The 13,981-nt window shown below is 36.8% G+C and overlaps 1 protein-coding gene across 2 annotated transcripts in view; it reads right to left on the minus strand.

Moving 5' to 3' along the window:
• LOC306854315 (phosphatidylinositol 4,5-bisphosphate 3-kinase catalytic subunit beta isoform-like) overlaps positions 1-13,981 on the minus strand; it is a 47,483-nt gene that overhangs the window by 15,819 nt on the left and 17,683 nt on the right. Inside the window, exons 3-11 of one of the 2 annotated variants that reach the window (XM_079392214.1) lie at positions 9,729-9,913; positions 7,172-7,400; positions 5,760-5,980; positions 5,481-5,663; positions 4,043-4,210; positions 2,826-2,915; positions 1,662-1,913; positions 542-638; positions 177-307 (exon numbers count right to left, since the gene is read on the minus strand). In XM_079392214.1, coding sequence (XP_079248340.1) covers positions 177-307; positions 542-638; positions 1,662-1,913; positions 2,826-2,915; positions 4,043-4,210; positions 5,481-5,663; positions 5,760-5,980; positions 7,172-7,400; positions 9,729-9,878 — 1,521 coding nt within the window. In that variant the 5' untranslated portion in view covers positions 9,879-9,913. The remainder of the gene's footprint in view (positions 1-176; positions 308-541; positions 639-1,661; positions 1,914-2,825; positions 2,916-4,042; positions 4,211-5,480; positions 5,664-5,759; positions 5,981-7,171; positions 7,401-9,728; positions 9,914-13,981) is intronic. The other variant, XM_079392215.1, reaches the window with a different exon arrangement.

Genomic DNA, 13,981 nt, shown 5'->3' on the forward strand with positions numbered 1-13,981 from the left:
GCAGCTTTACAGTATTAAATAGTGTGTCATACTATTTTCTGAGGGCCTATATACTAGCCTATATACTAATACTGAGGGCCCATATACTAGTAATATCTAGTAAACTGGTTAGTAGATATCCACACTAAAAATGTGTACATTTGTGAGTCATGCTCATATTGTGAGTAAATGCATACCTTGTCAAAAGCAGGAAATACAACTGGTTGTGTTGAGTATTCTGGAAAGCTTATATGAAGTTCTGTGGCATTCTCTGTGTATGGATTGGTCTGAATTGTCCCAATAGGGTTCAACATCTCTTCCAGCTCATCTGCAACACACAGAAAAAAAAAGGCATTTCCTGAGCACACTTCCTTCCTTTACAATACATCAGTGCACAACCTTACACAAAATAAAGTATTACTCACAGATGAATTGATAACTCACACAGTCTTTTTTTTAACTTCACAGACACACACCCAATGACACAACTGCCCAGCAGTTTACACAACCATATAAGTCACAATCAAACCCTACTAAGCTGAGAATGTGTGTGTGTTCTCACCAGGAAAAGAGGACCAGCAGTGGAGGATAATGTCACCAGTCTTCAGCTGCCCTCTGTAGTCAAACACCATTGTGTTGACCCATGCTATTGGGTAGTGCTAGAGAAAATATAACATGCAAAACATATGATTAGTTAATGTGTAAGCATCACTGGCTGAATTGGTGAGGGTGGATGGGGATTGTTAAACCTTAAACCTGTTAAACCTTAAATCAAGTCTTATTGTTAAAGGATAAAAAACAAGACTTGGGGGCATGGGATCCCCAAATATTGTTTTAGTAAATCGCCCATAACCAGTGTTGGGGGGTAACGCATTACTAGTAACGTGAGTTACGTAATCAGATTACTTTTTCCCAAGTAACTAGTAAAAAGTAACGCATTACTTTTTAATTGACAGTAATTTTCAAAAACAGTAACGCCAGTTACTTTGTTTTCCCATTTGACTGTCAAGTCTCCTGTCTTTGTGTGTGAACATGATGTTACTGTAGTTCTACACTAAATGTGAATGTGCATTAATTCAGCCCACTTGCAAAAAAGTTTTAGTATTCATCAAAATGAATTAACAAACCTGTATTTAAATGTTAAACAACACAAATGTATCTAATCCCATTTTATTAACCAATGTCTTTGCTGCTGACCTTTGATGATCCAGTTCAACCATACTAATAAGCAAAAATTACTTAAGATAAACTAACAATGTGCTTCATTGTTTTGTTTTTTTTATTGCTGAAGAGTATTGAACCTTTTTCTCCTGCTTCTCTACTGGACAGACGTGAATTTACTTTTACTTCAGCCTGAGGTTTATTCATTACACCTTTTGGTGTGAAAGGGCATTTATAAACTTTTTAACTTGCTATAAATAACTTTTTATATTAAAAACAAATCAAGCCCTGCTCATATTTAAAAAGTAATGCGAAAGTAACGTAACGCATTATTTTCCATAAAAAGTAACTAAGTAACATAATTGGTTACTTTTTTAGGAAGTAACGCAAAATTGTAATGCATTACTTTTAAAAGTAACTTTCCCCAACACTTCCCATAACACACATAAGACAGTCGGTTTGAGCACTGGTACACAAGCGCTTAAGAATACGTGCAATGAATAAAGCTATGTTGATCTCACCACTTTCCCCGCCTTGCGAATAGTCTGGTATTTGTTCAGGTGTGTGTTCTTGGTTGACCTCTGTTTCTTCACTTTGTCCATAACAGCGTAAATGGCAAAGCAGAGGCGAGCCATTCGGGGCAGGTCACAAACAGCGATGTCAAATTCCAGTGTTTTCTTCCACACATGCTCAGATCGACTGCTGCTCTCACTGCTGACTGCTGTCTTACACAACAGCTCTGTACCATGAAAGAGCCCTGCTCGAACTTGGATCTAGACATACCCAAGTTACAAAAAAAAAAAAAAAAAGAAAAAAAGAAAAATTAGTATGACAATCCTTTATGGACTACATTATTCTAAGTTATGTGCAAATGCTACTTTCTATCCAGGTATAATAAAAATAGACATTTTACTGATGTTATTGTTATTATTATACCAGACAAGGTATTTGGATTTGGTAAAAAAAAAAAAAAAAAAAAAAAAAAGGGTACGGTTAGATTAACATATGAAGTGAAGCCTGTAGCATTATGTGCATAACAGGATGTTACTTTGCTCAAACACGGTGAACAATTCAATCACAATATGCTAACATGCATAATGCGTAAAGTGTTAAAGATTGTTATACACTAAAACGTAAAAGTTGTTTGGAAATCTTTTTACTATGTACATGTGCCGAGTTGGCATATACTGTACACAGAAGTGAGGGATACTCTAAAAATACTGTCTGGAGTAACCAATGCATCAAATGCATTAGCCTAAATAGAACTAAAGGCTAAAGAAATGCAACACATTGAAAAGCACATTGAACTTATGCATTATTATTATATTTCTGTTTTTGTTTAACTTATTTCATGTCCTCTATAGACTTATATAGCTTGATAACTTATATAACTTGAACTATATAGACATTAACAACCCAATCTCATGAGAAAATATTTTGATTTTATATGATTTTTGAAAATGTATGAATGAGATCATACAAATTCAAACAAATTAGCCACCAATTTGCCGACATGTTAAACAGTTAGGAATTACCATTAAATCTGTCTTCATTACTTTGGAATGGACCATAAATGCACAATACGTTTTCATTTTAATGTAATACTGATTCTGAGCCACTAGGAGGCAGATAAAGGTTTGTATAAGGTTAGTGATTATTTTGAATCCAGAGGTGGTGATGTTTACCTTAGCAGCATCTTCAGCGTTCACCTTATTACCTTTCACAAGATTAATTCTAAACAGAGAATGAACCTTCCAAACACACGTATGTAACTGCTGAGGAAAGAGAAAGATAAAAGAAAAGAGTCAATTCTGACAATAAAATTATTACATTACACTGGTACAAATACATACTCTCTATTGTCTTTGAAGTGCCATTAATTGCAAATAAAAGATTTTCGGGGAACTTAATGAACGTGAGGACCTGGCATCCTGTAAAATCACACTGACACCTTGAAAAGTCATTGAAAAAAAAGTGTCTCCGAAAAGTCCATTTTTAAACATTTAAAAATTCTGTGAAAAGGTATAGCACAATTTCATTGCATAGAGATATTTTGGATTTATTTTATCTAATGCAATGATATTCAGACATTAAGTGTGGCTGAAGTGCCAAATCACCATACAAGTTGCTATACCTCTGAAACGGCAACCTCTGAAATGTTACACACTAATTCAAACACATAGACATTCACATAAATGCACATACTGTACGCAGCCCCTTAGGGGTTTGGTTTAACACCAGCAGTTTTGCAGAGGTCAGCAATCTGACATCGGCAAAATAACTCACATGATCAGTGCTAAGACACACTTGCCTGACTCACTTCCTGGAACACATTTTTGAAACTCATTGGCCCAAGACCATGTTTGAGGAAACAAACTCTACTGTGCAATGGATGCTACACATGACCACGACTTACATGATATATCTATCAAGTATTTTATTTGTAGTTAGGCTTACCCCCTTTTTACCAACTTTTTTTTATTTATTTTTATTGTGTATTGATTACTATTTGTATAAACACAATTTTACTACAAATATCATGGTTAAACTATGGTTAATGTTGCAAACCCATGGTTAATTTGTGGTTACCATGGTTTTTTTGGTTGTATTTGTAGTAAAACCATGGTTAATTTTCGTAAGGGTCTAAAGAGTGAAATCGCTGACCCTATGGCACTTTAAAAACAATGCTCTGTTTATTTGAGCTGTTGAGATGTCAACTTCTGCCTCAACCAATGGCTTTTGAGTTTGAGATGGGACTGCCTGTTTATCTGAACAACAAATGACAAGACGCAAGATGAAAGGAGTGTTTGGGAAACCCGTTTAGAAAAAAATATTACTTTTGCATTGCTGTTTGGTGCTGCCTTTGATTATCTGAAGAGCAGGAAACAAAAAATGTCTTTACCGTTGGCGGCCTCTTCTTTGGGGGCAGCGGTAGAGGAGGGTTTGAAGTTTTCCGCGTAAGCACTGATCCAATTGTGCTGATTTCCTTCTCAAACATTGCCTTCACAACGTCACAGTGAACCAGTGTCAGATGAGGGCTCTCATTGGCCAACAAACAATCCCTAATGTACTACACACATAAACACACAGAGATATTAATATTAGAGTTATCAAACAGAAAATGAATCATAATTTTGCCACTACAAACGGCAACTAAGTACCTCAAAGTACCACGATGGTACCATGGTCCATGCAATAAATTTTTAGTAAGTTGTAAAATGTAAATGAATGATTTCTGACATCTGTGTGTTTGCAACTGTGCGTGTTTATGTGTCTGCATGGTCTGAGTTTATATATGTATTTCCTGAAACAACATCGCACTAATGATCCAAACATGCCACAAATGTCCTTGATGAACTGCTGCCGACGATCACTCACCTGACTGGCTTTAGGCTCATGATGAAACTAAACTATTGTGTACACAACATTTAGTAAAGCATGACTTACCAGTTCGACACATTTCACTAGCGGAATTCTTTTCATTGTTTTTCAAAAAATAACGATGGTGTTACTGTATATCTCATTCTCAAGAGGATTTTGCATGATAACAATGTTGATGAACTACACTAAAGCTGACTGTGGTAATATGATGCATGATGAAAATTACATGTGAACACGCAAATAGCAATTAAACGACATATTCAGGCCCAAATGGAGAGCCCAACTGAAGAACTTACGAAATATGTTAAAAATCATTATAATGTTCAGTTGTCACAGTTCACACAATTTTGGTTACAAAATTTTCAGTGATTAAGAAACTATTACATTATTTTAATATACAGCTCTTTTAACTACTTACAAAAAAAATAGCCATACAAATGTAAAGTCATAGCATGATGATGAGTAAATGACGACAAACTTATTATCTGAATGAAGAAATGCTTTTATAGATGCAGCAAAGCTTGACACTTTAAGCTTCCCATTGCTCTAAAAACAGTATGTAATGTGTTGTTTGCCATATCAACATTAGTGAACCTAGGAAAATATAGTTTGACATTTCAAGGCTATTTTATGGAGTGAATTGTGACAATATTCATCAAACAAATCCAGCGTTTTGCAAAATAATCAATCTGCTTTGCAAAGAAAAACTCGACTTTCAAACAAACGCAAAGTGTATTTGCAAATACAAATCTCTATTTGAGAGAAAATGCAGAGGTATGGACAAATATATATATTGTGTGAGAGACTCATTTGCCTTTTGGAGGAAACTTGGCATGATTTTCTCACAAATGCGTGCTGGCTGATTTTCTCACAAATGTGTTTATTTGCAAAACACTGGATTTGTTTCATGAATATTGTCAAAACATTCGCTCCATACTATTTCTGGCAACGTATCTTACTTTGCACTGATTAAGAGGGTGATCTTCAAACAGGAACTCAAGTCTGCCACTGACACGCAGCACATAATCGCTACGGGTACCAATGTCTTCCTCTGGGCCATGAGTGGTCTGCCATTTCTTGAGAGCCTGTTCCATTAGTTCAGTTACTGTACAATGCAATGACACTTTCAGGCTGGCTGTGTCCTACAGAAAGAAAAAGAAATAAGAGGATAAAACTGATAATTAATTCCATTGTAAGGACATCTGCAACATACTACATACTTAAATAACACTACACACCTGTGACTGTTCGTAGTGCATGGTAATTTTGATTACGCCCTCATGCTTGTCAATCAAATTCTCCAATGACCCTGTCTCCAGCTGCATGGAGTAACAACTCCGAAGCCACTCCCCCCACGACATCAGCTGCATGCGCTGCATCTTCTCTTCGCTGATTCGCTTCATTTTGGAACGAAAGTCTTTTACTTGTTGGTCTTGCAGGGCATCCAACTCATGAAGACCTGTGTCATGTGACAAAGTTCTGTGACTTTACTCTCACAATATCAACAACATCCACTGCAAAGAACATATCTGAATTTAAAATTATATGAACTCAGCAGAGTGTGAACCACTGTCACAGATAAAATGGTTTTAACACTTGCATTTGTAATGTTTTCCAAAATCATTATTTTTTTGAGTTTTATAAAGGAGTAAAAGCAATGTGTTATTGTATTAAGGGAAGGGAATAGTTCACAGAATTGCACTGTGTTACACTGAAGTGTGGCTGTGTGTGAGGAACAAGGAGAAATTCACGCAATCAGTTTTTTGCAGAAATTTAAGTCAACTTAGGCTTAAATGTATGCAACAAACTAGTTGCGTGAATTAAGCAATATAGCACGGAAAGTTTGTGGATTTGAAATTTCATGGAAGAAAAAACATTTTTCCTTTTGCGTTTCACAGAAAATAGAATATACAATGGATCTGCAAAGCTAAAAGTGAGTAACTGATGACAATTTTAAATTTTGACTATTCTTTTAATGAGCATCTGTTTCTGGTGAATGACATCAGTGTGTTTTGTTTACAAAACAGAGCTCTGGGGAAGGTTCCAAATGGCTTCCTGATAACACACATAATGACATTTAAAGAGCATTAAAAATTCATTTGATCCTCTCCACTAAGAGAGGCTGCCAATATGATGTGTGTTTGCGTGTGTTTTAAAGTCAGCCAGTGGAGTGTGAGTGCATTAGCCTTGCGGGCTGAGCATGACAATTCATCATAGCCCCATGATGATTCATCCTTACATACATACAAACAAACAATCATAAATCACTCTCAAATCAGCCTCTGCTGAGTCACACACACTTACTGTTATAATTGCTGGTACCAAAAGTGTGTCAAAGATTACATAAACAGACACACATTAGAAGGTTCATAGATGTGTAAAACACTAAAATAGTCAGAAAAGAAAAGTTAATACCAAGTAATGTGCATTTTATTTCTTGTTGCCTTGTCAACTTTTGCTCTGCAAATGAAGAATGACTAAATGATATTCTTATAATACACAAAAAGACAGTCACTCATTGTCACTCACTGGGGTAACAACTTTAACCTGCAGAAAGGGTCACTGAAAAATCCCAGATAGTATCATCCAGTCAGATATTAGCTAAAAGTACAGCTCTCATTATACATGTGATTATGTACATATGTGTCACCTTTCCCAATGAGCACTCCGATCTTAGAGTCTAGTATGCGCTCTGCACGTCCACAGTTACGTGTGATAAGTTTGAGGACAGGCAGGAACGGTCGCACATCGCATAGCCGCCTGGTTTCATCCTCCAGCTCTTCGTGCACTGCTGCCTGGTTCACACACTCGAACATGTGACCCTCCATCTCCCCCAGCAATGAGAAGAGAGGGTATGTCTGTGCCTCCTTCCATAACAGCTTGATAAACACAAAAGCAAGAGGATGAGAGTGAATAATCTGATCAAAATTGCTTTTCAAATGCTCTTGCAGTTTTGTTAGTAATGGTTAAAAACTAAAACTCTGTGAGAAAATGCGAGTGGTGCTTGCCTTTGGAAAATTCCACCAGAATGCTAAAAGTGGTTGTCTGGGCATTGTTTTGTGGTTGTTAAAATGTTTTAAGCAGTTACTAGGGTGTTGCTATGTGGCTGCTAGGTCACTTCAAGCAAAGCAAGACTTTCTTGCAATTAACTGCATTAATAATAAAAACAATGTATTGTAGAATATCAGACAAATTTAAGATGCATCAGAACATTGAAACCTGAGGAGCTGGAATTCAGAGAGGCCCCAAGGAAACAGGACAATGTCATAAATTAGATTCTGGCACCACTAGTCTGAAGCAAGCAAACTAACCAACTTTTTCACAGAACAGCTTACAACTTTGAGACAAAAGAACACTTATTGATAATTCCAATTCAGGAAGGAGACAGTCAAATTTGGTCACTGACACATCAGTCACTGACTTCTCCCACACATAGAAGACAGACCAAACCAAAATTCCTTTGTCTAAAGAACATGCCTTCGTTCTGCATAGAACTATACAAAGACTTTATTTTTCATATGCACATAAATCATCCAAAAAGGACATTTCTATGCAGAACCCCGTATTATGTTTGTAACCCACATATTAGACTATCATGCTTTAATCAAATATTATGTATGTCTTTTTAATCATTATTGAATAGCTGAAGGATCTTATGCATGTTTGGTATGTATGAGTTTGAAAAATCATGCTTTAAATGTTTCTTCCAATCAATTCTTTGTCAAATGTATCATAGTCTTGTTATAGAAACCATGTTCAAAAGTATACTTTGCAAGAGCCTGTAAAGATCGGACCTCTGATTGAACAGATAACGTTGATTTATTGATGGGGTAGAGAAACAAAGCAATACCCAGAGCAAGGACAGTATCTAATTGGTCAAGATGTCCAGATGGGACGGTCTGAAAGCAGAGTTTAAAAACTCAGGACACCATCAAACTCTCTCTTCTTCTTAAAAAATGCTCTTTTACAACCTCTTGGTCCTCTCTCTTCTCCTCTTCTTCTCTTTTGCCACCGCGTCTTGACGCTGCTCTTTGAGCGTGCTCTGGCCCACGTGTCAGCTGCTACCATAATGAGAAGAAAACCAACCTAGTCTTTACATCCTTTTACTTTATTTTCTTTTCCGTTGTGAGTTTCGTGTACGCGGTTAAGTTTTGCCGCCACCCCTCATCTCTGAGTTCAACTGGAGTCTGTGACCGCCTCAAAACTTCTAGCAGCCACAACTCCATTGGCTTCCCAAGACGTCACTTCACGACTACTGAACTCTCAACCAATCAGACACTTCGGGGAACCCCCTTTCTGCAACAACGACGACACAAAGGAAACCCCTTAACACAGGCATAGCAAGCAAGTAACACCTCCAGGTTCTAATTTAATTGGTGTATTTAATATCAATTTTAGCCTCATTGAGAAACTCAAAGTGAGGGTTAAATAAGTGATTGAAGGTTGTTCAGGTCTATGCAATTGAACATATTGCTGTAAACTTGGAAGTTCACATTTCCATTCTCTTAAATTCATCCTTTCCTCACTTTCTCTCTGCTTGTGTTCATGTGTTAGATTAGTTTACATGTCTTAATAAAATCTTATTTATATTTAAAAGAGAAGTATCTTGTGTTTTGTGCTCACAAGTTAATGTCTTAATTTTGTTACTGTGCTATTTTCACTATATTTTGGATTTTAATATCCAGTTTGTTATACGGCTCGTTCAGTGAATCGCCGTAACAGTGATTCTGTTCAAATCCCTATAAAATCATAAATGATTATATATTTTATTACGTTACAGTATGAAATTACAGTTTAACAAATATTTTAGATATGGCTATTAAAGCCCATGTTTCTATTTCATTATCCATTGTGTGAAAAATTTATATCTAATTGCTTACAAAAAAAAATAAAAAATGATCAACATGCCACAAGATTTCATTCATGTTCACGTACACTGCAGGAATTTACACTGAAGATTGTATACACAATATTAACTGTGATGCTTGCATTTTAAACAGGCTTTACTTCACACTGCAGATTGATAAGTTCTCTAGAGCAAACAAATTTAACCCATAAAGATACAAACAAACATTTAGAAAATAATTCAGGAAATCAACTGAATGCGTAAAGGGGGACCATCAAAATAAAGTGTAACCAGCATTTATTTTATTTGAAGCACAAATGAACAGAGAGCAGAGAATCTGCTTGCACACAAACACACGTACCAGTTTGATGTGTTGGATGGTGCTCTCTCGAGGAACCTCCATCTGGATGTATATTCCTGTGGGCAACAGGAAGTCGACCATCACCTGGTCGTTTCCATCCAGCCCTGACTCCACCCACAAGTCCAGCTGATCTGTCTTAGCGGGAGGCATGGCAGACAGCACGCTGGAGGCCAAACCATGAGAACCTGAACACAAATATATATTTAATATGTATACATATATAGGTTTAATATCCATCTTTCGGATGAGACGTTAAACCGAGGTCCTGACTCTCTGTGGTCATTAAAAATCCCATGGCACTTCTCGTAAAGAGTAGGGGTGTAACCCCGGTGTCCTGGCCAAATTCCCTCTACTGGCCTTTGTCTATCATGGCCTCCTAATAATCCCCATACACTTGATTGGCTCTATGACTCTCTCTCCTCTCCACCTGTAGCTGGTGTGTGGTGAGCGCACTGGCGCCGTTGTACTGTGGCTGCCATCGCATCATCCAAGTGGATGCTGCACACCTGGTGGTGGTTGAGGAGAGACCCCCCCCACATGATTGTAAAGCGCTTTGGGTGTACAGCAATACACAAAGCGCTATATAAAATGCATCATTCATTTAATATGCAAAAAAAAAAAAAGTAAAGGGAACCCTTAATCATCACAGTATAACATCAAGTCAATTAAACTTCAGGGATATCAATCTGTCCTGTTAGGAATCATAAGTGCTTTGTTACAGTGATTTGCTTTGGTACAAATGATAGTGACAACAGGTGCACAAGAAAAGCAACAGAAAGGCAACCAACAAAAAAGGAAATGGTTTTGCAGTTCTCATCAAGCACTCGTGTTTGAGCTTCCATATTTGATGTGTATTATGTATGTGCATTATATGTGAATAAAAGCCTAAATTAATTCTGTTAATCATAAAAAGAAACTTTGTCCTTTTGGAAGACAAAGAAAAAAATGCTTAAATCATAAGGATTACCTTTAATGAGAGATGAGAATAAATAAATCCTCATTTATGTTCCGAAGATGAAAGTAATTATGGGTTATAACAGCTTAAGGGTGAATATTTTCTTTTTCGTTTTTGCATGAGCTAAACCTAAAAAAAAAACCCAAAATAAAAAAACAATAATAAAAAAAAAACAAAAAAAAAAACACTACACTATGCTATAGCCTCAATTAAATAAAAACAACACTTGTGTGTACATTAGGTAGTGCACAGCACACATCGCTTTTCTAAACAACTTGGGCTTAACTTGCTATTTTCAGAGTCAGTATTTTCCCTGAAGTGCACAACAATGAGTCAATGAAACACATGATGCTTATTATCTCGCTGCTCTCACCTTACTAACAAACTCAATACATCATAATTATGACATCATCAAACAGAGACCAGAAATGTGCAGAGACTCGCTGTCACACAATGTCAACCTTTGAGGACAGAGGTGGGGGATGTGGTTTGACAGCACACTTCCACACACAGGCGAGAAATGACAAGTTAGACAAAGACATACCCACATTAGGGGACAGAGGATGTGGGTTTTCATTTTGTGAACACAGATTGTCACACACACACAAACACAAGCAAACTATTGATTATTTAGATATACACAAACAGGATAGAGTTCAATTGCTGTGTCAATGTAGCTGTAAGTGCACTTTGTCTGCTTTTAGACAGGCCACAGTGCACCACATCCATTATAGCTCATATCAAGAGGTTCAAATAACTATGCCGTGAAGTGCTTCAGGAAGCCCAAGCTCCACGTCCACCACAGCTCAAAAGCACTGATGTTCTCAGACCTCTGACCTCTCCCTGCTAACGGCACCATTTGTTAAGAGCTACTGTGTGCTGAGGTTTTACCCTCTATGTTGGTCCTTAAGTCCTCCACGTCCGCTGCGTTCTCAAAACTCTGGCCATTTGATAATACCTAGAATATCAAAATCGACTGCGGGCGGCAGATCCTTTTCCTATTTAGGGCCCAAACTCTGGAACAATCTACCTAACGCTGTTCGGGAGGCAGACACACTCTGTCAGTTTAAATCTAGATTAAAGACACTTTTCTTTAACCTGGCTTACACATAACACACTAATACGCTTCTATTATTCAAATCCATTAAAGGATTGTTAGGCTGCATTAATTAGATCAACCGGAACCGGGAACACTCCCCATAACACACGATGTACTCGTTACATCATAAGAAGAATGGCATCTATGCTAATATTTGTCTGTTTCTTTCTTATTCTGTTTCTCAGTCCGTGTCCGGATCAGATGGTGGATCGGCGCCGGGAGATGATGTCTCCCTGATCGTCGGCGGAGGCCGGCCACCTGGATGAGCCCCAGGGACATATCCCCAGTGAAGACCTCGACTTAAATACAATAAAACTAAAAATATAATAAAATAACTAACTACATAATACTATTATTGTTAGAAATGGCAACAATATAAAATAGAGAAAAATGTATACATTTAAAATTAATTAAAACAATAAATAAACAATAATCTCCTGGCCAGAGGAGAACTGGCTCCCCGATTGAGCCTGGTTTCTCCCAAGATTTTTTTCTCCATTCTGTCACAGAGGGAGTTTTGGTTCCTTGCCGCTGTCGCCTCTGGTTTGCTCAGTTGGGGACATTTAATTTCTAGTGATTATCGTCAATTTGATTTCGCAGATACTATTTAAACTAAACTGATCTAGACAATGACATCACTGAATTCAATAATGTAATGACTTAACTGAAAATTGAGTGTTTGATCTTATTTTTATACATTACTGACACTCTATCCTCCAATTTGATACTGTTAAGTGCTTTGACACAATCTGTATTGTTAAAAGCATTATATAAATAAAGGTGACTTGACTTAAGAGAGCACTTTGTGAACAAGTGCTCTGATCGACTGTGATCAAGTTATCAGAAAGCTTTCCATCGTTCTTAAAAAGACAGTGATCAAGCAGGAGAATGTCAACTACAGAAGGACTAAACATTTAATGTGTTTTGCAGCTTTGCGTGAAAATGCCTTTTTCTAGAGTGTGTGTTTTTTCCTTTCTCCATACTTCTCATATTTTGGTGGGTCTTGATGTACGCTATATCTGTTTAAGTGGGCCCTGGAATGGAAGTTTGGAAACCCCTGATATACGGTATCAATGAGGTATGTACTAAAGTTCATTAGTTAAGATTATAGGGTTTGTTCAGATAAGTATGATCAGTATTAATAGGAAATTTACATTTCTGAAAAAAAAAAAAAAAAAGTTATTTTATTAGAATCTTTGGTTCCACGAAGAACCTTTTACATGCATGGAAACTTTCCACTGCAATAAAGGTTCTTCATAGTGAAAAACAAAAAACTGTTATCTGAAGGTTATTTGAGAGAGAGAATAAAGTATATGGTGCAAGGTATGTGACCTAAAGAAATGTTTATGTACATACAAAAAATATGCACTAGAAACTGGGCAGGTAAGAACAGAATACTTTTCATAAAAGTAAGACATGGCTGCAGTCTCAGCCCAAACTTACTTAATATTTATATTATTGAATTAGCAGAGCTGCTGGACCAATCTGAAAATCCAGGACTGTAACTGTATGACACAGTATAATATTTACTCTATTCAGAGTTGATCTGCTGCTTTCAATGGTCCTAAAACAACAAAACAACATCCTAAATCAATACTGTCTTGAATGGGCTCTATAAATCAAATCAGATCAGGATAAAATACATAAACTTACTTTAGCACAACTTAAAAAATAAAAACTTGCTACATGTACTGCGTTAGGCTAACCAAGACTCGTCATGGCACTTGCATATTGTTGCTTCTATTGTCCTCATTTGTTAAGTCGCTTTGGATAAAAGCATCTGCTAAATGACTAAATGTACTTGTATGCCATTTAAATGAAATTATGAAAATCTGAATTTTACCTATAGCACTAATTGGTGTGGGGTCCATTTAGCAATTATTACAGCCATAATAAAATCACAACTGAACTGAATCCACAGAAATATCTCTGTAGTACCACAGCCCACAAACATCACTCCCAATATTAAAGGGATAGTTCACCCAAAAAAAATCTAATTTGATGTTTATCTGCTTACCCCCAGGGCATCCAAGATGTGTAGGTGACTTTTTTCTTCAGTAGAAAAGAAACAAAGATTTTTAACTCAAACCGTTGCAGTCTGTCAGTCATATAATGGCAGTCAATGGGACCCATGGCTTTGAGAGTCAAAATGTCTAGTAATCCTGAAGAGCTTGATTAGTTGGATCAGGTGGGTTTAAT

Source organism: Barbus barbus, assembly GCF_936440315.1.
Source record: "Barbus barbus genome assembly, chromosome: 34".
In the NCBI taxonomy this organism is placed as follows: Eukaryota; Metazoa; Chordata; class Actinopteri; order Cypriniformes; family Cyprinidae; genus Barbus; species Barbus barbus.